The sequence below is a fragment of the Myxocyprinus asiaticus genome, chromosome 33, assembly GCF_019703515.2.
Source record: "Myxocyprinus asiaticus isolate MX2 ecotype Aquarium Trade chromosome 33, UBuf_Myxa_2, whole genome shotgun sequence".
Classification (NCBI taxonomy): domain Eukaryota; kingdom Metazoa; phylum Chordata; class Actinopteri; order Cypriniformes; family Catostomidae; genus Myxocyprinus; species Myxocyprinus asiaticus.
Genome location: NC_059376.1, coordinates 2,754,219 through 2,781,749, shown reverse-complemented (window position 1 = coordinate 2,781,749; position 27,531 = coordinate 2,754,219). Strand labels below are relative to the sequence as shown.

Genomic DNA, 27,531 nt, shown 5'->3' with positions numbered 1-27,531 from the left:
ACATGTAGCACTGTATGGGGAATCACAGTGCAGTCTTTCTACACCTCCTGACGTCCCGGTCTGTCGGGCCACAGATTCTCATCCACATCACAACGGATATCTTCCCTTGCAATGCAGTGTGGAAAGAATCTTTTGGAATGTCTATCCAGCCTCTGCAGGCGTCTGCTGTGATGTCCTCACATGCTGCATCCATAGCAGCCAGCAGAGTCATCTGAGTATGTGGCTGGCGATTGTAGACCTTCCACCTCCATGCTGAGTAGAACTCTTCAGTTGGGTTAAGGAATGGGGAATAGGGTGGGAGGAATTCCATCAGCATCATGTGGGTCACAAACCATTGCCTTATGGTGTTTGAGCGATGGAAACTCACATTATCCCAAATTACCACATACTTTGGCAAATCATCTCAAAACAGACCCCTCTCATCATCAGGGATGAGATCCCTGTAGAGGGTCTCTAAGAAGGTGAGGAGATGCTGTGTATTTTATGGCCCTATAAGGGGAATACGAGTTAGCAAACCATGCTCTGAAATAGCAGCACACATACTGATGTTCCCTCCCCGTTGGCCTGGCACATCGACAGTAGCTCTGTGGCTGATGACATTTCGACCACGTGTTCTGCTTTTGGCCAGGTTGAAGCCAGCCTCATCCAGATATACGCTGTGAGGTGGTTCACTTGATTCCAGTTCCATTATACACTATATCCCAGAAGATACTAAATTAGTTTTATGAATTACATGTATTTTCATTTTGGACAAGATACAGTTACATCAAATGTATACATATTGTATGTTCTTTTCTACAGCCATAGCAAATGTGTACAGGTCACACTTACTGTACTGAATATCACTATAAAATGTTGTACTGTTTACTGTAAAGTAGTTACTGTATGCACATATATGTTTTACCTGTACATACTGGTACCATAGCTCCTTCACTCTGTCACCATTCCTTTCAAATGGTACACAGCTGTTTCATGCTCATGTGGTGTCTTTTCAGCACCCTGTCGATAGATGAGATGCTAACAGATTGGATGTTTTCAAAGACATTGTTGTCTTCTATAATGGCACTCTGTATCTCTCTTAGTCTAATGACATTATTTGTGCTGACCATGGTGCAAATAGCCTCCTCCTGTTGAGGTGTGAGAAGGGGCCTTCTGCCACCCATGTGAGGTAATCTTGCAGTCCTATGTGGGAAAAATACAATAATGAAAAACACAAGATTGAGGAAGATTTAAAAAAATATATCATTGTGCAAAAATACATATATATACATACACTGTATATATGTATACATGTGTGTGTGTGTGTTACAGTATGAATCTGTATAAAGTATATTTAATGTATACTGTAAAATGCAAGTGGACTACTGTAATATGAAGCATTACAGTAAGTATACAGTATTACAGTATAGTGCACATTGTTGGATTACATACCTGTTCTGTCTATGAAACGTTTGAATGATTGAGGACACGGTTGTTCTCCCAAAACTAAACAAATTTTACTTAAGATTATATTTTTATAGTGTTTAAACAGAGACCATATGATGATGTATGGTTTATGACAAAATAACACCAATGAGGAGACCGGTGTAAGGCCATTGTAAGGCCACAATTGAGAACCTGGTCCACAATAGTGGTCCTTATTTACAGTTGTTTTTTTTTTTTTTTTTGGTTTGGTGCAATTTTCACAAGCAAGTGGTACATTTTCAGAACTCTTAGTACAAAACTTTAAACTGATCACACTTGTAACACCGCTTGTCATTCTTTCAAAACCTGAGCTCATGCTTTCGTTCTAGTTGCACATATTTTCATTCCACATAATCATGGTTTCAAAACACAAGATCATCGTGATATGTAATGAGAACATTTGGTTTAATCACCAAAACACAACAGTAAGATCTTCTTTCAACTTAGTACTTTTAACAATCAGTTCATTCAGTAGCAAACAATACAAGGTACAGGTTTCAAAGCACCCTCGGTGCTGAATGAATGTTACTTTACTGTAAAACTGTAAACACAGCCATCACAATGGATGTTACACTTACGTTCAAACAAACTGACAAAAGCCATATATAAAAAAAAAATAAAAAAAAAAAACATGTTTATACAACATGATCAAAGAACACATCATAAGCAGTTTACAGTTTTTACAACAATACTGTGGTTGCATTGTGAAAAAAAGAAAAAAAAGAAAAAGAAAACTGTAAATGGAGATCTGAAATACACAAAATATTAATTAACATCAAGCCGGTCTTCAACATTTGCCCATAAATTTTCATCAACATCACAGTGAATGTCCTTCTAACATGACAAATCCAGGTTTGACATTGCTCTGCAGTTATATCATTGCAAGCTTCATTCATGGCTTGAAGGATGACATGCTCATGGGGATGGCGATCATACACCTTCCACCTCCATGTAGAGAAGAATTTGGGTTGAGGAAAGGGTAGTATGGGGGAAGGTAGAGGGTCATGACCCGAGGATGTGCCTGAAACCATTCCCGAACCAGCTCTGCATGGTGGAAACTGACATTGTCCCATAAAATAACATAGATGACATCTTCACCCTGACAGGCCTGCTCAAGCTCATTTAGAAAAGCTATCAGGTGTTCAGTGTTGTATGATCCAAGAACTGGTCTACAGCCTACCACACCAACTTCTGATATAGCCGCACACATTGAGATGTTTCCCCCACGTTGTCCGGGCACTTGGATGGTTGCCCTTTGGCCAATAAGGTTACGTCCACGGCGTCTGGTTTTTGCCAGATTGAAACCCGCCTCATCAACAAAAATATACAAAATTGCCACAAAATGACATCCATCCAAAAAAAAAAAAACCTGCAACAATGAAAAAACCTGCAGTAGTTCTTTAAAAAACAATCATTTGTACCTCCTCACATTATGTAACACTACAAGTTCCCATCTTCTTGGAGGACACCCTGTCACTCTTGTTGGTCTGGCCAGAGATTTAGCAGACATCACAAACATTCTACGTCATAGATACACTATATTGCCAAAAGTATTCGCTCATCTGCCTTTAGACGCATATGAACTTAAGTGACATCCCATTCTTAATCCATAGGGTTTAATATGACGTTGGCCCACCCTTTGCAGCTATAACAGCTTCAACTCTTCTGGGAAGGCTTTCCACAAGGTTTAGGAGTGTGTTTATGGGAATTTTTGACCATTCTTCCAGAAGTGCATTTGTGAGGTCAGACACTGATGTTGGACGAGAAGGCCTGGCTCGCAGTCTTCGCACTAATTCATCCCAAAGGTGCTCTATCGGGTTGAGGTCAGGACTTTGTGCAGGCCAGTCAAGTTCTTCCACACCAAACTCGCTCATCCATGTCTTTATGGACCTTGCTTTGTGCACTGGTGCGCAGTCATGTTGGAACAGGAAGGGGCCATCCCCAAACTGTTCCCACAAAGTTGGGAGCATGGAATTGTCCAAAATCTCTTGGTATGCTGAAGCATTCAGAGTTCCTTTTACTGGAACTAAGGGGCCAAGCCCAGTTCCTGAAAAAAAAACCCACACCATAATCCCCCCTCCACCAAACTTCACAGTTGGCACAATGCAGTCAGACAAGTACCATTCTCCTGGCAACCGCCAAACCCAGACTCGTCCATCAGATTGCCTGATGGAGAAGCGTGATTCGTCACTCCAGAGAACGCGTCTCCACTGCTCTAGAGTCCAGTGGCGGCGTGCTTTACACCACTGCATCCGACGCTTTGTATTGCACTTGGTGATGTATGGCTTGGATGCAGCTGCTCGGCCATGGAAACCCATTCCATGAAGCTCTCTACGCACTGTTCTTGAGCTAATCTGAAGGCCACATGAACTTTGGAGGTCTGTAGTGATTGACTCTGCAGAAAGTTGGCGACCTCTGCGCACTATGCGCCTCAGCATCCGTCATTTTACGTGGCCTACCACTTCGTGGCTGAATTGCTGTCATTCCCAATCGCTTCCACTTTGTTATAATACCACTGACAGTTGACTGTGGAATATTTAGTAGCGAGGAAATTTCACGACTGGACTTGTTGCACAGGTGGCATCCTATCACAGTACCACGCTGGAATTCACTGAGCTCCTGAGAGCGGCCCATTCTTTCACAAATGTTTGTAGAAGCAGTCTGCATGCCTAGGTGCTTCATTTTATACACCTGTGGCCATGGAAGTGATTGGAACACCTGAATTCAATTATTTGGATGGGTGAGCGAATACTTTTGGCAATATAGTGTATTTATGGAATATGTATGTCTGACAGATTTTGATAATTGAATGGATCATTTTGCATGTGATGGCTCACACGATGAAAGAATGTTTGGAAGCTGTGAAGAGTATGACAGTTTCACTGAGAATCAACTCATCAGTTTTGATCAGCAAGACACGTGCATTTAGTTATTGTGCAAATTGTAGACAATTGTACTTACTCTTTTGCACACATGTGCCAAAACACGTGCAGTTTGCTTAAATAAATAAGAAATTCAAATCTGGTGTGAACAAGAAACTAACTGTTCAGAGATTTGAACTTATTGTTGTGAAAAACATTATTCTCATTCGAGAACTGAGCCAAAGCGATTGAGAAAAACTGTAATAGCGTTGGGAAGTGCGATTAATTTGAACGAATCGGTTCATTTGAAAAATTCTTTTTAACGAGCCGATTTACTGTGTGTTCCCTACTCGATCATTAAAATGCATTTTACTGGACATTCTTTTGCGGTTACTAGTTAATAAATATTGTCTGTATGGTTGTTATCACGGGTTTTTTTTTTTCCTGTTATTTTTTTTAATTTAATATTATTTTATTTTATTTTGTGGATCAAGGCATAGGCCTATAGACCTAAATGAGAGTGTTACTGTTTGGTATAAAACTATTATGGGTTCCAATCGACAGCATTTGTTGCATAGTGTTGATTACCAAAAAAAATCACAACAGAAGTGAAAGGAGCCACCTTTGGAAGGTTATTCCTTCCATAGTCTTTATTTGAGCTGTAAAATTGTTTAAATCATTTTAAATCAAAGTCTTTTTTTGCTGTTTGTTTTAGGGTTTATGACAGTACGTCGCCATGGCAACGAAGATGTATAATTGGATAAACTTTACAGGCATATTGTTTACATCTTGTGACTATACTTTTGAAACAGTGAGTATTTTAACATTTACAGATTGGCTCCATTCACTTCCAAGCACCTCAGTGTAGGCTTACCCAGATTTTTCCTCTTTATTTAAAGAAAAGGAAGGGCAAGTTGAAATTAATGTGGTAGTCAACATTCTGCCACAAATGCTGTCGATTGAGTTTAACTTGTTTTGAACCCAGAATAATCCTTAAGTGTTTCAGCTTTATTCTAAAGTGCTAATTCAGACCCTGATTGTGGTTTAAGCCAGATAAATGTTCCATCATGGTCAGGGCCGTTTCTGAGGCAAATGGGAGAAATCCTACTTGGACTATAAATGACTATAAATAACAAAAAATAACCATATACAACAGGATACAACTGCAAAACATTAGCTAGTTAACTAATTGTTGCAATTTCATGCATGACAACGAACAAACACCATATAGCCTGGTATTGTGGCTGGCTTACAATTTTTCTTAACAGTGGTCTGGCTGTGTTTCTTTTCCTCATCCTTTTCTTCTTTCTTTTTTCCGCTCCCAACTTGTAGGTCAGCTTCATGATGACCAGATGACGAAAAACCCTTTGAGCGTGCGCAACATCTCTCTCCATGCAGTTTCATTCTCCCTTCCCTCTTGGGCCACAAGGGGGCCCCCTATAACTGTCTAACTGAGCCATAGTAACAGCTGCTCAGTCTAACTCACAGCTTTTAGTAGGCTATATTTAAAAATAATATATATATATATATATATATATATATATATATATATATATATATATATATATATATATATATAAAGCCAACCCCTTACAGCTAGAAACGGCTCTGATCACAGTTGGAAAAAAAACAAAAAAACATACTTGTTTTACTATCAAAGAAAGCCAGTCCTTGTGATTTACGAACGCGAATCGGTTCAAGCGAATCATTTAAAAGAACCTGTTCATAAGAACGAGTCGCTCGCGAACCGTAGGCAACATCACAGTGATGCGCGCGCGCGAGAGAGAGAGAGAGAGAGAGAGAGAGAGAGAGAGAGAGAGAGAGAGAGAGAGAGAGAGATGCGTGTGCGGTCTGAACAGTAGCGCACATGCAGGCTGAAACATGAATTATGATTCTCGCATCCCTTCCAGTCTCTTGAGAGACGCGCTATATTGTGAAAACTAGGACATTTGGATCACCTCTCTGCCCGAATCAACTTTATAACCTTTGCGCAAAATGGAATCGCTGTGTTTTGCCGTGTCGCTCTTCTGGTTTGTGCTTGTCGGGGGAAACAGATCGGCCAGGTGAGGATACATCAGTGTGTGAGGATTACATACGCACATATATGCACAAATACAATAGTTGAACTGATTTTCAAAACATCATTCAGCAGTTAGTGTCGTCTTTATCATTTAGTCTTTCAGATGTGAATCAACGCATCTTTTCTGATGTGCTGTGGTTAGGAAGCACTGGATTTAAGTTGATGTTTTTATTTTTTATTTTTGTATTATTATCTATGTCTAGCTGCTGTTCTTGTATTGTTTTTGTATTGTTGTACACTGGAAGCTCCTGTCACCAAGACAAATTCCTTGTATGTGTAAGCATACTTGGCAATAAAGCTCATTCTGATTCTGATCTGTCAATATCCTCTTCTGTTATCGGACTGTAAGCTGATATTTCCGTGGATTTTACGCATCTGTCTGTAACATTAACCTACACAGAATAGTCGTCAATCACATTACAAGTTTAATGTTAAACGCACAGATCATGAGCTAAAACTGTTCAAGCATCAGCAATTCTTAAGATACTGTCACTCTGCTAGTGTCATTCTGATTCTGTAGATGATCAATAGGTTAATGCATCTGTGGAGCTTTTAAATATAGCTTACAGAATAAATATGCACATGATACAGTGTGCACTTATCTTATATTCTAGTTGCTGCATGGAAACTGAGGCAGTTTCGTATACTGTGCATAAGGCACATGCAGCTTCATGGGCAATATGCATCTTTTTTTGCTTTATAAATAGCCTACATTATGATTATGTATTTCTGACAGTAGATTATTAGATATGAAAAATATACTCTTTACCTCATGTGAAAAAATGTGCTATTTATTTAGTGAAACAAACACACACGTTCCTCTCCCCTAACTCCTTTATGTTCCCTTTGATTGTTACACACTTCACTTCACTTGTGGATGTGTGCAAACGCATTAGGGTATTTGCCCCCTTCTGCACGATAATTATCACACTTACGAGCATTTTTATGTCCTCTTTTTGCGCAGCCCCCTGTGTTTTCATTTGAGGTTTCATTGTTGTGCCCACCCACACACACGCACACACACACCCACCCACACACACACACACACACACACACAGAGAGAGAGACAGAGGAGAGACCAAGACTACTGTACTGTAGTTGTGGCACTTTTTACTCCCGTGAATATTTCTCAGAGTACATTTATTTTTGAAAGTCAATTTCTGTGTAGCCTCATGCTTCAAGTCTCGGCCACAGTAAACTGTGGAACATTCTCACTTTTATTGCCAAGGAAAAAAGATTCAGAAAAAAAGATTGAAGAAAACAGTTCATTAACAATGAACAATGTGGTTGTCCCAGTAAGAACCTGCTATAATTTGACACTGATTTGAGAAGAAACCATCTTTGAAATATGAATTTATGTAGTAGATCTAATGCAAAAAAGCCTTCCACAACACGTTTTTAAAATGTAAACAGTTTTGGCGAGTGTTCACCATGAGGATATGAAGCTGTTTAAACCAAGAATAATGAGTGGCGTCTCTGCATTAGGGGCCAGATGTGGCGCTGTTGTGTAAAATGCGTGGCAGAAATTGTGTGTTTGGTGCTAAATTGAAATTATTAGGGATGTTTGTGAGAAGCATCATATTCAGAGGTTGCGCTCGTAAAGAATCTTTATCCGTCACTCTGACATAGCGAGGTTATCCGTCATGATCTATTTTCATTAAATCGCCAACAACTCGCTCCACGCCGCTTACATACTCTGCGGTGAACTCCTTTCACCTTTTTTTAATTGCAGGGTTCTGCTTGGCTGAACCTCATCAAATGTAGGAGGATGGACTGAACACGTTTGTTGGACATGTGTGCCCACTCGCTAGAGTCAAGCGTCATGAGTTTCATGCGCTTGCATAGAATGCAATTAGTCTCAAAGAATACTGTTAGAAAACAGAGGGACCGGATCAGTCAGACGTTGGTTTAGGGTTCCAGAGCACAAAGGAATTCTATGCTGCCCAGAAAGAGGAAAATTCTGATGGTGTGGTGCTGGGCTATGGCTTAGATGCCTACGATGACATCATCATAGGCGGAGCACCTAGCATCACCAGCCAATCAAATTGGCGTGACGGTATATAGGGTTTCAAAGTCAACTCCCCCTGGTGGGTTACCTTCTTGAAAGGGAACACAGTTTAACCTTTCATTTAAAATCCATTGTCATTATACAATTAACTCTTGCTCTAATATGCCAGTGTTATTTGATTCTTTTCACTTGTTTAGCTTTTGCAAGAATACAAGGATGCTGTAATTCCGGATTCAGTAAGATCATTCGAGAGCATTTGTGGCATAATATTTACCACAAAAATGTATTTCGATTTGTTCCTTTTCTTAAAAAAATAAAATACAATTCAAAAACCTTGGTTACAGTGAGGCACGTACAATTGAAGTGAATGGAGCCAATCCCTAATTGTTAAAATACTCACTGTTTCAAAAGTAAAGCCACAAGACGAAAACAATATGCTTGTTCATGTTTTTCCTGTAAAACGATTTTACAAAAACGACCATTAATATGATGATTTAAACAACTTTACAGTTCAAATAATACACAAGTTTTAACAGAACAATTAAAGAAAGTGCTTTTATAGAATTCGAAACTTTCTGCCTTAAAACCCTCCAAACATTGGCCCCATTCACTTCCATTGTAAGTGAAATCCTAATCTACTTGGCCACACAACCAGCAGGTTGAGGTTTGTTGTACAGGATAAAGGACACATGACACAAGCAAGCATGGGTTTACTGGTGAAATGTGTCAAATGTGTCAGAAATTATAAAAACAAATTTCATTGAAAACAATGATAAAAAAAATGCTAGTATTTAAAGGCTTGGACTGAAAAAATGGTATGATCAGAGCCGTGGTCTAATGGTTAGTGGACTTGAATTGAAACGAATCATGCGACATGAATCAGATCAAATATGGCCTGGGAAAAGCAGGACAAAAGCAACTGGATTTGTACCTTCTTAACAAAGACAAATGATTGTAGCCAGATGCACATGGAATATGATGTATTTTAAGAGGAAGTTATCTATTCCTTTCTGTTTTGGAGAAAGTTCCAAACAACTGTTTTGTTCAGGTCAAATAAGACCTTTCCAAGTCTTCACTGAATTATTGTTAGATATGATGCATTCATACAGGTCCATACAGTTCTCTAATGGTGGGTTGGGATGTGAAGTAATGTGTCGACGTATTCTTAATCCCTGTGCCATTTGAAGTGCCTTCAAAATGAATATATAGGCCTACAGATTGGAATCTGCCTTAAGATTGCTGAATAAAGTGTGAAGTCCACTTTGCAGGCCACTTCTCAAATGGAAGGCTGCAGCCTAGTTAGGCTGTGTCCTTCCTAGACCAGTCCTTCTGAGGCTGTTGGCTAGACTCCTCCTCAGCATTCAGTGCTAGAATGAAACGGTCCAGTAAGTACGTATGGTGAACCATATGCTTAGAACCGTGTGATATTTTACTTTGTTCACAAAATCCATAAAAAACGAGAAATATATCCTTAATCTCTAAATTATTTTAGCAAAATGTGTTATTCACAAAGCTAGTCACTCAAAAAAAGCCTTTATATAATACAATTTGCAACATTGATCTTAGAAGTTATATTTAAACCATTTCAGAACCCTATAAAGCTATAAAATTAATGTAATTGTCCTTTTTATTTATGTTTTTGGTGCTTTGTATCTTCTGATTTGTTGTATTGTCTAAACCAGGCATTTTCAAAGTGTGGGAAAGTGAGCCTCCCCTCAGAGAACATAAAAACAGCTACCCACCTACCCCCCCAGCCCCACCCCCCTACACACATACACACACACTAATTGTTATTACTATTATTACTATTATTGTTGTAAACATTTTTTTAAACATGTTTTGAACACACTTTTTGAACACAATTCCACTCTGAAGGACTTTAAAACATAGATTTTTTAAAACATCGTTATTGCACTCAGCCCAACATTCTCCCACATTCATGCCTAAATTGTGGGCTACTCTTAATGAGAATTATTTAACAATTAATCCTCAGTCCAATAACTAAATTGAAAACAGACTCAACAATAGCCTACTAAAATAACCTCAATTCAACAAAAGCATACATTGTAAGGCCTATTTGTGCAATTTTACTCTAATCAAATAATTTTTGAACAGATCAAAGTCAGTTGGACACCAAACGAAATCATCACTGCGCACCATGCACAGCACTGCTTTTCATATCGCTGTCTCAACATTGTGCGTAAATCCTTTCCATATAGCTGTCGGCAATAAACTGCCAATTTATCCTCCTTATTTTGCTCACCTCTACTTTAGTGGGAGCAATGAGTCTGTGTCTTTGATGTGCATAGGCAGTTGGTGCAGGGATGCACTGTAGAAAGGAATAAACGTAGATCATCCTCTAATTGCAGCTTTGACCGGTACTTGCTTTTAATCATGGTCAATGCGGAAAACCCGCACTCACACAGGTAAGTGGAGGTGAAGGGGATGAGCACTTTTATAGCCTTTTTGGAGAGGTGGGGGAACTCAATCTCCACAGACAGCCAAAATTGTGCAAGTGACACTTCACTCATCTTTTGTTTCAAGTCCATATTAGAGTTCAGCATGACTAGGGCCTCTTCCTCTTGTATGGTCAGTCCATCACGGGGTGTCACTGGGAAAGAGAATGGATTTCTCATCCACTGATTTGCCAAGGTCTCCTCTCCAAAATACTCTCCAAACTGTTCACACAACCCCTTCAAGAGTCCATTTGCAGCCCTGCCCTCCCCACAACATCTTCCAAGGTTGGGAACATTTCCACCAAGCCCCGTTCAACATGAGCACACCACAGGTCCAACTTTTTCCTGAATCCAGAGGACCTTGCCCCGGGACAGCCACCAGACCTCAGAGTGCTGGAGCAGCTGTTGGAAGTGAGCGTCCATCTCATTACAGAGGATGGAGTAGAGATGAGCATTTATGGTGCGTGATTTAATTAGGTTTACAATTTTTAATGCCTCATCCAGGGCAGCGCGCAGCTCTTTGGGCATCTTCTTGGTCGCCAAGGCCTGGCTATGGATGAAACAGTGTTTCCAAACAGTGGCGGGGGAAACTGCTTGCACCTGTTTCACCAGACTACTGTGGTGACCTGTCATTGCCCTTGCACCATCATTACATATTCCACAACAGCGGCACCAATCAATATGACTCTCCTGAATGAAATCATTCAAAGCCTTGAAGATTTCTTCTGCTGTAGTGCGAGCTGACAGAGAATGACAAAGCAAAAACTCCTCCTGGACACTGAGCTCTTTAATATAGCGCACATACACCATTAGCTAAGCACAGTTAGCGACGCCGGTAGACTCGTCCAGCTGAATTTAGGAGAAAGGGCTCTCACAAATACTGTCCAGCACCTGTTCCATCTCAGACATGGCGTATGATGTGAAGTGGCGCTGGATGGTATTGTCAGACACTGGGATCGCATTTAGCTTGGCAGCAGCAGCTTCTCCCATCATTGCCGAACACATGTCTTTAGCAGCAGGGAGAAGAAAAATTTTACCAGTGTTGTGGGGTTTACCTGCCTTAGCTATGGATAACGCCACGCAATATGATGCTTCGGTTGCCTTGGTATTTACAGTGCTAAATGTCTTAATTACTTTCTTCTGTGACTGCAATTCCTTTAGCTTCCTATCAAAAAACTAATGTGGCTTGGTCACCAAACTTGGGTGCTTGGTCTCAATGTGATGGCAGGGTTTACATGGTCTCATACTGTCATTAGCTAGCACCTCTTTGCAAATAATACACTGTGGCAGGGGAGCATAATGAGGACCAATCCATGAAAATCCAAACTTTAACCCTCTGGGGTCTAAGGGTGTTTTGGGCACTGGAGAAGTTTTGACATGCCTTGACATTTGTGCTTTTTTCAGTTGTTTCAAAACATATTAATGGCTAAAGTCTGATAACACTGTATTCAGCACAAACTGGGCTACAATAATATGTGAGCAACATGTATGTACATGTTTGTATTTTTGAGAAAATATTTATGTGTGGTTTCTGAAAAAACATAAGTCACTGAAATAAGGCCATATACTAAACATTTGTTCACAAGACTTTTGAGAACTGGATCTTGTAGCTTAGAGTTTTTGCTACAAAATAATGTGAAAACCATCCTGATCACTCATTCATACAAAACAATATAGTCATTCAACTTTTGTAAGACACTTTTAGTGTTAGAAAGGCCATATGCGAGGAGGCGTGGATGATCATGAATATTGATGTGATTCACACCTGAGGAGACAAAGACCCCTCCCCTGAGAGAGAATGAATGTGAGGAGACTTAATGATTGAATGTATTGTTTGTAGCTTATTTACAAAATCAAGTTTAAGTTAAAAGAAGTAATCTGAATATACATTTTCTTTACATAAAGTACTTTAGTTAAAAACTTTAGACCTACACTACCATTTAAAAGTTTTAGATCTGTAAGATTTTTTAATGTTTTTAAAAGAAGTCTCTTCTGCTCACCAAGGCTGCATTTATTTGATCAAAAATGCAGCAAAAACAGTGATATTGTGAAATATTTTTACAATTTAAAATATCTTTTCTATTTGAATATATTGTAAAATGCAATTTATTCCTGTGATCAAAGCTGAATTTTCAGCATCATTACTGCAGTCTTCAGTGTCACATGATCCTTCAGAAATCATTCTAATATGCTGATTTTCTAATATGGGCATATGTACAGCACATTTTACATATTTACACCTGAACAGATATTTGCAAGCACAAGCTTCATTGATGATAATGAGGCAGCATAAACACTAGTTAAAATATAATCTAAACATTCATATTATTTTTATATCATATTACATATCATATTTATATCATACAGCATACAATTTAAATACCTGCTTTAGACAAAACAAAATTTAAATGTAACTAAAACTTGCCTATTAGGACATATTTCAAATTTCGATACTTTGAATACTGGCTGGCAAGTCTGGAAATAGTCCAACTAGTAAAATATGTACGTTTAAAAAAAATAAAGACTTACTCATCCGAAATTGTATCCTCGGCTGGATCAAGTCGCTCTTCAAACGTTCCTCGTTGGAGTCCCGCTTTTCTTCTGAGGAAAATGTGAACTCTTCGTCACAATCCAGGAGCTTCCTCACCTGTGTAGCGTGCCATCTTCCAAACGTGCAGAAAAGTGAATGAACGATGTTTTTTAAGGCAGTGTTGGGGGCGTTTACCATTTGCATTGATCGCCTCAGCACATTACCATATGAATAGTGCGCTCTGCTGGTGGGTGTGATCACATTAGCTGAGCCAGGAGAAACTGTACATCGCTTTGTTTCATACAGATTACATTGCAGGAGAATATTTGTTTTAAATTTGAATTGTTTTATTTAAAATTAGACATTTTAAGTTTTATTTAGACATATGTTTCATGTTTGTGTGATGTGTATTTGCAGAGTTTCTGTTCATTTTTGTGACGTGTTTCAGAAAGATGCTCGCAGAGACAGAGACGGCTGAAAGCGCATCTTGTTTATTTTCTTTATTTTACAAAAGCACAAGGTTTTGTTGTTATTGTGAGTGTACACAATTAAAAGTAGACCCTTTATAGTCTCTAATGACGTCTTACACTTATCTGTATGCCCAAAAATGACGGAGTATTTTAAGTTGTTTCTGCTGTTATGAGGAAAAAATCCAGCAGGTGCTATATGTAAGATTGACAACAAACGTTTGAAATGGGTACTAGCTCATGCAGGTTGCCAGAATGTTGACACGCAAATTAGCCAACTCAGCATCCGTTTTAAAGGATTTCTGGGCTTTAAGCTGTCTCCATCTTCCAAAGGCATCTCCTATATTTATCCTTGTTTTACTACACCTCTGGTCATGGTGGTTTTTAGATGATGACGAGGCTTTTTATGTTGGGTGGAATCTGTCATCTCTGATCTAGTTCATTTGCTGGCTTCCATGGCTGCAGCACGCAGTGTTGTTTGCCTGCAAACTTGTTCAAATCTGGCAATCCGGCAGTGTCGATATACTATTGGTGAGTGGGCAGTGGGTGAGATCACACAGGCCAAAACATAAACAGAAATTCCGTCCCGGAATGGAAACTTCAAAGTAGAATATACTGGCTGTAGCATTGTTATATGAGAAGCCATTATTTCAACTTAGCATGTTTCCTAATTCTTTAATGACATATTATGGTCATTTTATGATTTAGTACAGTACAAATATTACATATAGCACCTTTAAATAATCATGGTCATACTTCCTCCATTTTCTGCTCGCCCCAGACTCTGTCTCCTCTCTCACTGTAGGTACTAAAAATCGATCCATTTTGCCCCACGCAAAAAAGTGAAGTTAGCTAACCAGATGTTTACAGTTATTTTTTCTGTTTTGTTTTTCTCACATTGCGCCGCCTCTAAAGTTCTCTCGCCTCACACTTTGAAATCTGCTGGTCTAAACTTTTAACCATGTGTGGGGCCAGATTTGACAAGACTTTGAGTATCACTGACATAAATTATAGTATCATATAGGATCATAAAATGTTATAAAACTAAAATTTACTTATTCATTTATTCATTGTTGTGGAGAAAGATGAAAGAAAGAAAGAAAAATGTTTAACTCTCAAACAGGTCAAAAATACCAGAACATAAGGGTTTTAAAGGAATATGCTGGGTTTAATACAAGTTAAGCTCAATCGACAGCAATTTGTGGCACAATGTTGATTACCACAAAAAAATTGTTGTAAAAAAAAGCAAAAATCAAGGCTTCAGTGTGGCACTCACAATGAAAGTCAATGGGGCCAATCCATAAACATTAAAATCCTCACTGTTTCAAAGGTATAGCCACAAGACATAAACAATATGTGTGTTAACATGATTTTACTGTGATAAAATCACTTACTAACTGCATCTGTGTAAAGTTATAGCCACTTTTACAACTTCGTTGCCATGACAATGTAATGTCAACAAAATCTAAAACCCTAAAATGACGATTTAAACAACTTTACAGCTCAAATAATACATTACTTTTAACAGAAGAATTAATGTAAGTGCTTTTATAAAATTATAAGCTTCACATTTCTGCCTTTAAACCCTCCAAAAATTGGCCCCATTGACTTCCATTGTAAGTGCCTCACTGTAACCAAGATTTTAGATTTTAGAGGGATGAGACTAAATTAATTTTAGTGGTAATCAACATTATGCCACAAATGCTGCTGATTGAGCTAAACTTGTATAGAACCCGGAATATTCCTTTTAACAAATAGTTCACCCAAAAATGAAATGATTTTGCTTTATGTGTGAAGAGTAAGAATTAAGTCCAAGAAGGTAGACTTCAGTTTAAATATACAGACTTGAAATATACAAACTGTATATGTATTTAGGCCTATGTATTAGTAGGCTCGTGACCACAGATATAGGTGGGGCAGTTGATTAACAACTATTTTTCCTCTCCAATACGCTGCTCGAAGCGGAGATCTGATCCTGGTGCCGCCTCAGCAGGGCTTCTCGCTGTGAGAGGGCAGAGCGAAGAGATGATTTCTCCACTGGGTCAATGTGTGGTTGGATCATTCTGTCAGGGAACAGGTGAGAGATAGGACCCAAGAGCAGAGGAAACAGTTCAATGAGTTTATTAGTCAACAGGAAAAGTATTTAAACTGAAAACAAAGCCCAGGCAACGGTTTCCCCCAACACGTGGACAGAACGAGGAATCCTCCTCCAGGTATACTGGGTGGTGAATACAGGCGAAGGCGAACTGTAAGGTAAACAAACGTTAGACCTCACATAAAACCACAGATCAACAACATTCAACAACACCACACATTGAGCAACACAGCAACAATGATCCAACATTGGACATGACACACAAGGGGATTAAAATAAGCGGAGAAACAAACAAGGGGCATGTGCCGCTCGCAGCTCAAGGGTGTCATGGTCAGTGTTCCCATGAAAACAATCAGGGTTTCCATGGAAACACTGATTCAGCATGCCAGCGGCACCTGAAACACAAAAGGGCAAAACATAAACTCGCTTTGACAAAAACAGACAGGGAACGATGATGCCGTGGTCCTCATCAGACAAAATCCAACTTGACAGGTTTGCAGGACCATGACATCACCGGAGAGCGCATGGCGGTAACTCGCGCACGGCAGTCCCAAACAACCAGAACCGAGCGCTCACACGTGGGGGTACACAAAACACTGAGGCAGGCCGGTACTGCCACAGTCCCACCAGGAAGCAACCCAACCTGAAAAGGTGACAGGACCGTGACATTACCTTACTATTGATATAACACGAAGAAAACAAGATAAAAACGACAATGTTCAAATGTGTCAGTTATAACAGTGATTACAAGTCATAACACATATTTTAAAGGTTACAGTTAGGTTAAAATAATTTGGGTAAGATGAATTTGTCAATTTTTGGCTTCGAAAAATAGACTGCTTTGCGCAGTGTAAAATGATGATACAGTTGAGTCTTGTGATAGTGTTAAAGTTCATAATATATGTATATACATTGTAAAACCCAAGAGAAGGTTGTCTTGTGCCTTTGGAGAGATGATAAAAGCATTGGTTTTGTGTCCAAAAACAGTTCAAAGGTTCAGATCAAGTGCCTGTCTTTTCAATCTCTCTGTCTTGGACAATGTCTTTAGCAGCAGGGAGAAGAAAAATTTTACCAGTGTTGTGGGGTTTACCTGCCTTAGCTATGGATAACGCCATGCAATATGATGCTTCGGTTGCCTTGGTATTTACAGTGCTAAATGTCTTAATTACTTTCTTCTGTGACTGCAATTCCTTTAGCTTCCTATCAAAAAACTAATGTGGCTTGGTCACCAAACTTGGGTGCTTGGTCTCAATGTGATGTAGCCAATTTAAGTGTAGCAAATTGGCTATATAGAAGAACAAAGAATGTCTCCGTTCTGAGTGGGGCTTTTTAATCCAGTGGTCGAGATGCTATCAGTGTTGTCCTTCGTTCCCAAGATAGTTGACAATTTGCAGAGCAGTTTTTATGAGATTCTTTTGGACTCTTAGCTCATTTACGCCTGGTTTTGTTAGACTTTTTGGCATCCTCTTGGCAGAGTCCGTAATTGATCACATTTGAGGAATTTCCGGGGCGTCTCATTTGAATTTCTCTTAAACAACTTCTGTTTCCAAGCTCCTTAGATCTTGCAAAGGTTTCAAATCACATATGGCAATGTTATTCTATACATCCCCCTGTCCCCTTGCAAAATAAGAACGAAAAAGTAAATATGGGAAACATAGCATATTATTCAGTTAAGTGCAACCATTAGCCAAGGTTTTTTGACATAAAATTTTTTGTCATACAATACATACAATGTCTAATCACCTACCCTTGTATTTTAATTTCCAAAGTATTTTTTGTTGTTTGATGGCAGTTTGTCTTGAATTAGCAATAGAAACTACACGCTGTTACACACGTCCATCAGTAGCACTTGCAATGTTCTGGCGCACACTAATACTGAAGTTACCTTTGCTTTGGCTCTACGTTTATGGGCAGATTAATTTCTGCCCCAATGCGTCTCAATGATGGCTTGCTGCAGTACCATATTTGACCACAGAGTTCCATTGGAAAAATGAGGGGCGCTGTGGAGTTCAGGAGAGCAGCAGATTCTCTGCCCACATGCACATATATCTACATCAAACAGTGTAATTAAGGTTTCAGCAACATTACGACTTAAAAACAGAATAAAAACTTATTCTATGCCTTCTTTTAAATACATAGGTCAGCATTTTGAACGCATTTACGGCATAAAAAATAACATTATTTGCAGTTTATAGTATGGATCTATGTTTTAAAGTCTATGAATGTTTAGGAGGGGCTCTGCCCTACCTCGCCATATGAACGAGCCGCGCCTGCTATGTATGCCATTTTGCATTTATATAAAAGTAAAAATGAGCTCTGCATATTGTGTTTGTGGCTTATTCATTAATTCTATTAATAGAGCTCTTGAAAGGGTTCTTATAAAATGTGTATAAGATGCATTTGGCGTTCCATCAAAGAAGGAAACATGAAGAAATAATTACAACAGAATTACATATTTAGAATATCAGTGTATGCTTATTATTCTTTCTCATTTTGAACAGCTACAACTTTATGTCCCCAGGCTGAAAACTCGCCAAACTTTGCATGTGTGAAGGGTTTGTTGTGCTAATTGCATTATTATAATTTTTTTATTTTGGGATGGATTGGATTCATGGTTACTTAGCAACTAATCAATTTGATACTTTTTTAATCTTTTCAAAACATTACCCTGTTTAAACTAGAGACTTGGTATATTTTTGTATGAGACAACTATATTTTGTCTTCTCATTAGACCGGGTTGGCGAAATATGGTTACGATTATCAAAGGATACAACTACAGTTCCACATCAGTCACACAAAGGTTCACTTGATGAGTTCTTAAAGTGAAGATGCTTTGTTTCCACAGGGCCATGCTGAGTGATATAGGGGACTATGTGGGCACAGACATTGAAATATCATGGTTGCCTAATCTGGATGATTTAATGAAAGGCTATGCTCGAAACTTTCGCCCAGGGATCGGAGGTGAGTCTACAGCTCACCACATTGGCTTACCTTTCACTGCTCAACACATTTGCACTTATACTTAGCATAAATCCTGATAAATCGAGGGAAAGATGGGAGAGAACACTGTCAGAAATTAACAACCTGGTCTCATAGAATCACGTTACTATACCTACATTTTTGCTAAATAATTTTTACGTGTCTCGTTGTACATATCGTGGCCGTTTCCTGGTGAAATTAACACTAGAGGCGCTACAACAATGTTTTTTATTCACTTTCATACAAATCATGTGTAAAATGGCAGATTATCAGTTAAAAAAACACTTACTATACTTGTCTCCCTGTTCCTCACACAATGCTATCTTATGACAGCAAAATACTTTTACTATAGTGCATAACTTTAATGAAAATCTCGAAACCAACAAGGAGGGCCTCATGGAAATACGTCAAGCAACCACAGCTATTGAGGCAAAACATTCCACCATGATCACAAGAATGGACGAGGTTGAAAAGCGAGGTTGAAACACCTTCAGTACCCTCAAGCTTATGCTAGAGTTTTATTTATTGATTTTAGTTCTGCATTTAATACTATTAAGACTGAAATTTTATTACAACAGCTTTTTAAACTGGGTACTAATGGAAATCTTGTATTGTGGATTAAAGATTTTTTAACAAATCTGCCCCAGAGAGTACTAGATCAGGATTCCATGTCTGAGCAAATAATTGTAAAAATAGGTGTACCTCAAGGATGTGTGTTATCACCAGCCCTTTTTTCTATTTATATTTATGAAATGCAGATTCAAGATAATAACTTCTGTTTACTTAAATATGCAGATGACATGGCATTGGTCAGGCTAATGTTTAGGGACGATGATAATAAGGAGATAGAGTTTTCCTATGACTTGCATCAGTAAATTTTTGAGCTGGTGTCAGGAAAGTGCCCTGCTGTTGAACATAAACAAGACAAAAGAACTTATTGTCTATAAGAAAAGGGAACATTTACCATTATGTCAACCGGTTATAATTAATGGTCAAGTTGTGGAAATGGTTGAAAATTTTAAATATCTTGGACTGTTTTTGGATTATAATCAGAATTTTATTATAAACACTGATCACATTTATAAGAAGGCAATGCAATGCTTATACCTTCTTAGGAAGCTGAATAGCCTTCAAGTGAACAAAGATATTTTGGAAATGGTTTATATTAGTAGTTTAGTGGAGAGCATCATGAGGTATAATATTACATGTTGGTATGGAAAGGTAGGGGTCAAGAACAGGAATAAATTAACAAGAGTTGTGACTATTGCAAGTAAAATAATTGGGAAGCCACAAAGACAGAATTCAGACATATATTTAACTCAAACAAAGAGGAAAGCCATGTTGCTAGTGAGTGATCCTTTACATCCTCTGTATAATTAATTTGAAAGATTGCCTTCAGGTCAATGATATAGAATGCCCAGAGCCACTAAATATATTTTTAAGAATTTATACCATCTTCTGTTGTTTTATTGAATATGTAATTGTTGATTTTGATGTGTTGATGCTTCTGGTGTGCACAAGGCTGAAAGGAAAGGTATAAGTGCAGATTGTGTTTGCATTGTGTTCATGTGCAGATGTGAAAAACTGTGTTTCATTGTTTTATGTAAGATGATCTTAATGTTCTTAACCACTATGTGGGGGGCCAAAGACAAATTTCCACATGAGTGGACAATAAAGAAAGATAAAGAAAGACGATAAAAAGCGAATTGAGTTTCTGGAAGCAGCCGGAGAAGAGCGGCAGACTAACCCAACGGCCACCAAATTGATATGGATTAGGTTTGGGAAAAATTACACAATATGGAAAATCGAAGCAGATGTAATAATGTTCATTTCGATGGAATCCCAGAGGGAAAGGAAGGTTAAGATATGGTCAAGTTTCTGGACGGGCTTATTCTGAATTTGTACGACATAGCGGGCCTGTCACAGGTTTGAACTAAACGCAGAGTTAAAAAAACCAAAAACACTTTATTAATGAAACAAAATCCCACGAGGGGGAAAACATAAACTACCCCGAAGGGGAAAAGTAATCCAAAGAAATGCATAGGGAAACAGGACCAACCGGACTGCATAGGAACAGGAAGGTGATCAGGGTAAACAGGATTCTAGCACACATGCGAGAAGCACACGGTGCTACAGAAACAATAGCAGGCAAAACAACCGATTGGCATGAGCGCACATCGCCGAGACAGTGAGGTGATATACACTCATGACAGTCGACAAACAAGACAGGAACAGACACTTGTGTGAGAGTTTGGCCACACACACCCGACACCTTACCGAAGTGACTGAACCTCAGCACAAACAAGAAGCCAGCTCGCACCCCGTGTGCGCGGCGCAAGGTGAGCTCAAAGCGTGTCCGCATACACGAGACAGACAAGGAGTATGAATGTCTGGGTCCCGACACAGACTGGAACTGAACTAGTCAGGAAGTCAGTACCCAGACACCATACTCCAGACATAAAACAAAACAGACAGAAGAGCGCACGGCTGGGAATAAAACAGCCCGCGTGCTCACACAAGACAGACAGAAGAGCGCGCGGCCGGGAGTAGAACAGGGATCGTATGCTCGCACAAAGACAGACATGGGCGGATAATCTGGAAATAGAGCGCACGCACAGAGCTCTCGGTCAGCTTCCCAGGGCGGGTGGCAGACCCTGATCCACTCTGGCAAGACTTTTGCGGTCGGCAGACAGATTTTGTTTAACATGTGGTGAGGAATAAAGGCAAGTTGTGCTGGGAGGATTACAACATTATGGTTATTCTGGGCTTTGCCAGTGCTACACAAGCGAAACAGGAGAGATTCAAAGAGTGTAAGAAGTAACTTCACACACAGGATGTGATCTTCGCATTGCTTTCTCAAGCTGAGAATTGATGCCAAGGATGGACATAAGACTTTCACATGCCCACAACAAGCTATGGCCTTCATTAAATCAATGGAGTGAGTGGGTAACTTTGCCCACACTGAATCAACAATATAGACAACACATTGTACATGTACTGATGCAGTCTGAGAGGGTTTGTTATTCAGTTGGTTGTCCACTGTGTCTCTCTCTCGTTTTACTTTTTTAATATTATTATTATTATTATTTTTATCTCTCTCACTTTATTGACTTATTGTTGAGTTTATTTTTTCATTTTAGAGGTTTGATGTTGTTGTTTAGTGGGGCCTGTTTCATTGAAAACTTCTATGTGCAGTTCAATGGTATGGTTTGTGTTCAAAGAAAAAAAAGAAGAAAAAAAGGAAATAAAAAAAAACACCGGACTGAAGTAATTTTGTAGCAATGGTGTCGCAGAACATCTCGTGAGCATGCATGGACTGTCGGATTTCTAGGGGATGGACGCCAGTTGAGAATGTTATGCGCGAGGTTGAAGCACATCTTCTTTTTTTGATCTGTGGGTTATTAAGGATTTTTTGGTTACAGCAATGTTGGATAGTGGTCTATATAATTTAGCCTTGGGTACACAGTTGTTCTTTGCATGTCATTATGTCACACATTAATATAGGTAAAATGTTTCTCTCCACCTGGAATATTAATGGGCTGGGGCACCCTATAAAAAGAAGGAAGGTTGTATCTTTTTTTAAGCATAAGAAATATGATATAGTGTTCCTTCAAAAAATGCACATTTCTTCACAGAAAGCTAAATAACTTGGCTGGGCATGGGGTGGGCATGTATTTTTTAGTGCTGGTTCGAGTAAGAGCAGGGGAGTCATCACACTGACAAGTAAACATTTACAATTTAAATGTCTCAAACAGATTAAAGATAATTTAGGAAGAGTTATTATGAATTATATAAGAGTTTTGGCTGAAATACAGGGGCTCTTATTTTGGCTAATATTTATGCACCCAATGCTGATGAAGGCACAATGGAGAGAGACATGATTATGGTCAAAATTGTAAATTGTTGGGGGGCCTGGGTAGCTCAGCGAGTATTGATGCTGACTACCACCCCTGGAGTCGCGAGTTTGAATCCAGGGTGTGCTGAGTGACTCCAGCCAGGTCTCTTAAGCAACCAAATTGGCCTGGTTGCTAGGGAGGGTAGAGTCACATGGGGTAAACTCCTCGTGGTCACGATTCATGGTTCTCGCTCTCAGTGGGGTGCGTGGTAAGTTGTGTGTGGATCACGGAGTGTAGCATGAGCCTCCAAGTCTCCGCGTTGTCATGCACAACGAACCATGTATTAAGATGAGCGGATTGACGGTCTCAGAGGCAGAGGCAACTGAGACTTGTCCTCCGCCACCCGGATTGAGGTGAGTAACCGCGCCACCATGAGGACCTACTAAGTAGTGGGAATTGGGCATTCTAAATTGGGAGAAAAAGGGATTACATTTTGTTTATTGTATCTGTTGTGAAATTTTACTTTTCTCCTTTTCTCGCTTTATTTGGTGATTTTTATATTGCAAAACAAACAAACAAACAAAAAAACATTTTATATATATATATATATATATATATATATATATATATATATATATATATATACACACAGCGTGCCCATTTATTAGGCAAATTGTATTCCTCGGGATTAATTTTATTGTTGAACAAACACAATGCTCTCAGTCAATCCAAAATGATATTGAACCTCAAACCTGAATGTTTAACAAAGAAAAAGTGAGTTTTGTCTTTCTCAGGGGAATATATAAGTGTGCACAATTATTAGGCAAATAAATTACAAAAATAATTTCTCCCAACTCAATTGTTTATTCTCAATTTTTAAAGTAGGTGCAACAAATAAGTAACACAAAATGAAATTAAATAACATTTTTGGCCTTTCAAAAATATTCAGTGACCATAGCCACCCTTCTTTTCAATAACTGCCATGAGCCTTCCATCCATGGAGTCTGTCAGTTTCTTGATCTGTTCACGATCAACTTTCGCTGAGGCAGCACCCACAGCCTCCCAAATGCTGTTCAAGAGGTGTATTGTCCTCCCTCACTGTAAATCTCACGTTTGAGAAGGGCCCACAAGTTCTCAGTAGGATTTAAGTCAGGTGAGAAAGGGGGCCAAGTCATTATTTGGGCATCTTTGAGGCCCTTGCTGGCTAGCCAAGCAGTGGAGTACTTGGATACATGTGATGGAGCATTGTCCTGCATAAATATCATTCACCTGTACCACTGCTTGAAGAAAGTACTTTCCAGAAACTGGCAGTAGGTTTGAGAGTTGAGTTTCAGTCCATCTTCAACTTGAAAAGGTCCAACTACCTCATCCTTAATGATAGCAGCCCATACCAGTTCCCCTCCTCCACCTTGCTGGCACCTGACTCGAAGTGGTTCCCTGTGTCCATTAGTGATCCAGCCATGGGCCCATCCATCTGGTCCGTCAAGAGTCGCTCTTATTTCATCCGTCCAAAAAAATCTGTCTTCAGGTATTTCTTTGCCCAATCTTGATGCTTCAACTTGTGAATATATTCAGTGGTGGTCGTGTTTCAGCCTTCTTCACCAGGCCATGTCTCTGAGCACTTGACATCTTGTACTTCTGGACACTCCAGGTAGGTTGCAGTTCTGGAATATGGTAGCATTGGAAGATAATGGGTTCCTGGTAGCTTCACGTTTAATTCTTCTCAAGTCTTTTGCAGTAATTTGCGCCTTTTCTTCTCCATGCGTTTTTTTGTGCCCCAGTTGACTATTCGCAACAAAACGTTTGATTGTACAGTGGTCACGCCTCAATAGTTTAGCTGTTTCAAGAGTGTTGCATCCGTCTGAAAGGCATTTTACAACATTTGACTTTTCAGTGTCAGTTAAATCTCTTTTTTGTTCCATTTTACTTGAGGTAATGAAGCTGCCTAATTATTATGCACACCTTGATATAAGGTGTTAGTCACTTTCACCACACCCTCCCTCATTACACAAATACATATCACCTGAAAATGATTGAATCCAATAAGCATTCAAGTTTATATGGTTTGGAGTTGGAAAATGTGCATGGAAATAATGATAAGATTGGGCACGCAGTATATATATATATATATATATATATATATATATATATATATATATATATATATATATATATATTGTATGTGTGTAACTCAGGTTTGACCACGATGATGTTTGTTGGGGATTGGGAGGGGGATGGGGAATTAAAAGGGGATCATTGTTGATTCTGTTCATTTATGTTGTGCTTTATTTTGTATTTGTATGTTGGTAATCAATAAAAAAAGTGTTAATCTGACAATGGTTGCTGCTGAAACCCTCACTTTTCTCTTTAGCTCAAATCTCACATTTAGAGTTCCTGCCAAACCTGTGCCCCAGTTTCTACTGTCTATTTTTAGTACAATACAATTAGTCCACATAGATTTAGTTAGTTTTCAAAGAAACAAGGACATGATATGTGAGCAAGCCAAACCACATAACCAGAATGATTAGGAATCTGTTTAGAATGCATTGCATAATACGTGTTAAATTTATGCTCAAACAGTAACGCTCAGAATACCTGTCATGCATAATCTTATCATACAACATCTCACAGTTTAGATCAGTTTAACCAAAGTGGACTTGCTTTTGCATGACTGAACTATTATACAATAAATGGACTGAGCCAGACTCCAATGCAATTTTATTTCTACAGTACATTTTTTAAAAGAATAGTTCATTCACTCTCAGTCCAAACCCCCATGACTTTCTTTTTACCATGGAGCACAAAAGGGGAATTTTTTAATAGTATCCTAGCTGCTTTTTTTTTTTTTTTCATATAATGAAAGTGAATGAGTACTGGGGGTGTCAAGCATCAAAATGACAAAAAAGCAGCATAACATTTTCATAAAAGTGATCCACATCATTTTCAGAAGATACCAACTTTTTTATTTTTTTCTGTTCCTCACACAAAGTTATATGGACCTCTTTTATGATAGTTTTATGGAGCTTTTGCTTTCTTTTAGAAGCTTGAAATCCTTAAGGCCCCAGCACACGGTGAAGTGCTTCTTCATTCTTTGCTCAGAGCCAAAAAGAAATTAGAAACAACTGAACAACGACATACTGTTTCTGAAAATTCAGACACTGGCCACACTGCTGTGGGAGGCATTTAGAGGAGCATTTAAATAGGAGGACGATCTAGTCTACATGAAAAACATCAACTAATATGACATGAAAATGTGTTACCAATGACTTCATGCCTCATTCTATGACCATTTTTATATTTTTCCTAAAATGAGAATAACAATAATAACAATAAACTAATAATATACATCTTAAAAATACTGTTTAAGTATAAATGGGCTGACTATGAAATAATGGGAGTGTTCTCATCAGAAGCAGAGAACTGTACTAGCCAGGCTAACTAATCATTTCTATTAATTATAACTAATAATCAGAGATGATAACCTCAAAAAAAAAAAACTGTTTGTCATAAAAGACATGTAACATGCTGATTAATAAAGCGAAATGTGGACAGAAAAAGATGTTAGTCTAAAAAGGTGGCACGTGAACTTGTCCTGTCACAAACCTGCTTTAGCTAAACAGTCCGAGTCATTTATCAGACAGATGAAGATAGTTTCACTTTGCTTTATTCTCATTTTCTGCAGTGTGTTTTAGCAAAAGATGCCAGTCTCCATCTGCATTGCATGCACGGAGCAGGAAATGAAGCGTGTTTGGCACTTGAGAAAAAGATGATATAGCGCTTATCGCCCCTGAGTGCATGTGTTGTGTATAACTCCTTTGTTTTGATGCACTGTTTACTAAAACTGTAGAAACATTATGATAGGGCATCTGTTGTCATTGTCTCGCAGTCCGGATGGAACCAAGCCAGGGTCCGGGGTCCGCTGCCTATGCAAACAATCATACAGATATAGGTAAATTTGCACCAGCTCGCCAATAAGTCTATACGCCGCTGTGTTCATGCTGACTGGTCTTAACTGACTGAACGGGAATTTGCTGTTGGCCTCAAAGTAGGTGGAGCTCCAGGTCACACCCACTGATGATGAAGACCAATAACATTAAGAAGGTGTGTAACAGCAAGAAGTTTTTCTGAAAGTACGAACCACCGAAACAAATGCAAAAACACGTTAGTTTTAGCCAGATTTTGTTCTGAATGACGATACTCTCATTCATTCTTCACTTTTGTAGGAAGTGTGCAGGGGCCTTAAATCATCTTTCATTGTAATTGCACGGAAAATAGCGACTACAACTGTTCGCAGAGAAGAGGAAATCATATGGGATTTAGCAGCGGTAAATGATGACAGATTTATAAGGTATACCCACAGGGCCATTTCTGAGCATATGGGGGCATTATGCGAAATCCTACTTGGAGGCCCCAAGTTTCTCCTCCTCTTCCTTTTTCTTTTTGCCGCACCCAACTTGTAGGTGAGCTTGATGATGATGAAAAACCCTTTGAGTGTGCGTGTGCCTTTCACATCTAGCTACAACTCAGAGATTCCGTTAGCCGGTAATTACCGGTTTTTGACCATTAAAATGTCTTAATATCCGTCAAATTCAAACATGGTCGGACACAATGTCCGGTAAAAATATTAACACGAAATGTCAGCAACCCCTTTAGTTAATGCCACAAGTGCACATCATGACACCATCCCAATCATAACAGTGCTTCGCTGCCACGGAGGTTTAAACTTTCCTGGAGCTTGCGAAATCCCAATCAGTG

At 39.0% G+C, this 27,531-nt stretch overlaps 1 protein-coding gene across 2 annotated transcripts in view; it reads left to right on the top strand.

Annotated features, from left to right (window-relative positions):
• The first annotated feature begins 6,166 nt into the window (after positions 1-6,166).
• gabrd (gamma-aminobutyric acid type A receptor subunit delta) overlaps positions 6,167-27,531 on the top strand; it is a 39,767-nt gene continuing 18,402 nt past the window's right edge. The window contains exons 1-2 of one of the 2 annotated variants that reach the window (XM_051668787.1): positions 6,167-6,388; positions 18,807-18,922. In XM_051668787.1, coding sequence (XP_051524747.1) covers positions 6,321-6,388; positions 18,807-18,922 — 184 coding nt within the window. In that variant the 5' untranslated portion in view covers positions 6,167-6,320. The remainder of the gene's footprint in view (positions 6,389-18,806; positions 18,923-27,531) is intronic. The other variant, XM_051668789.1, reaches the window with a different exon arrangement.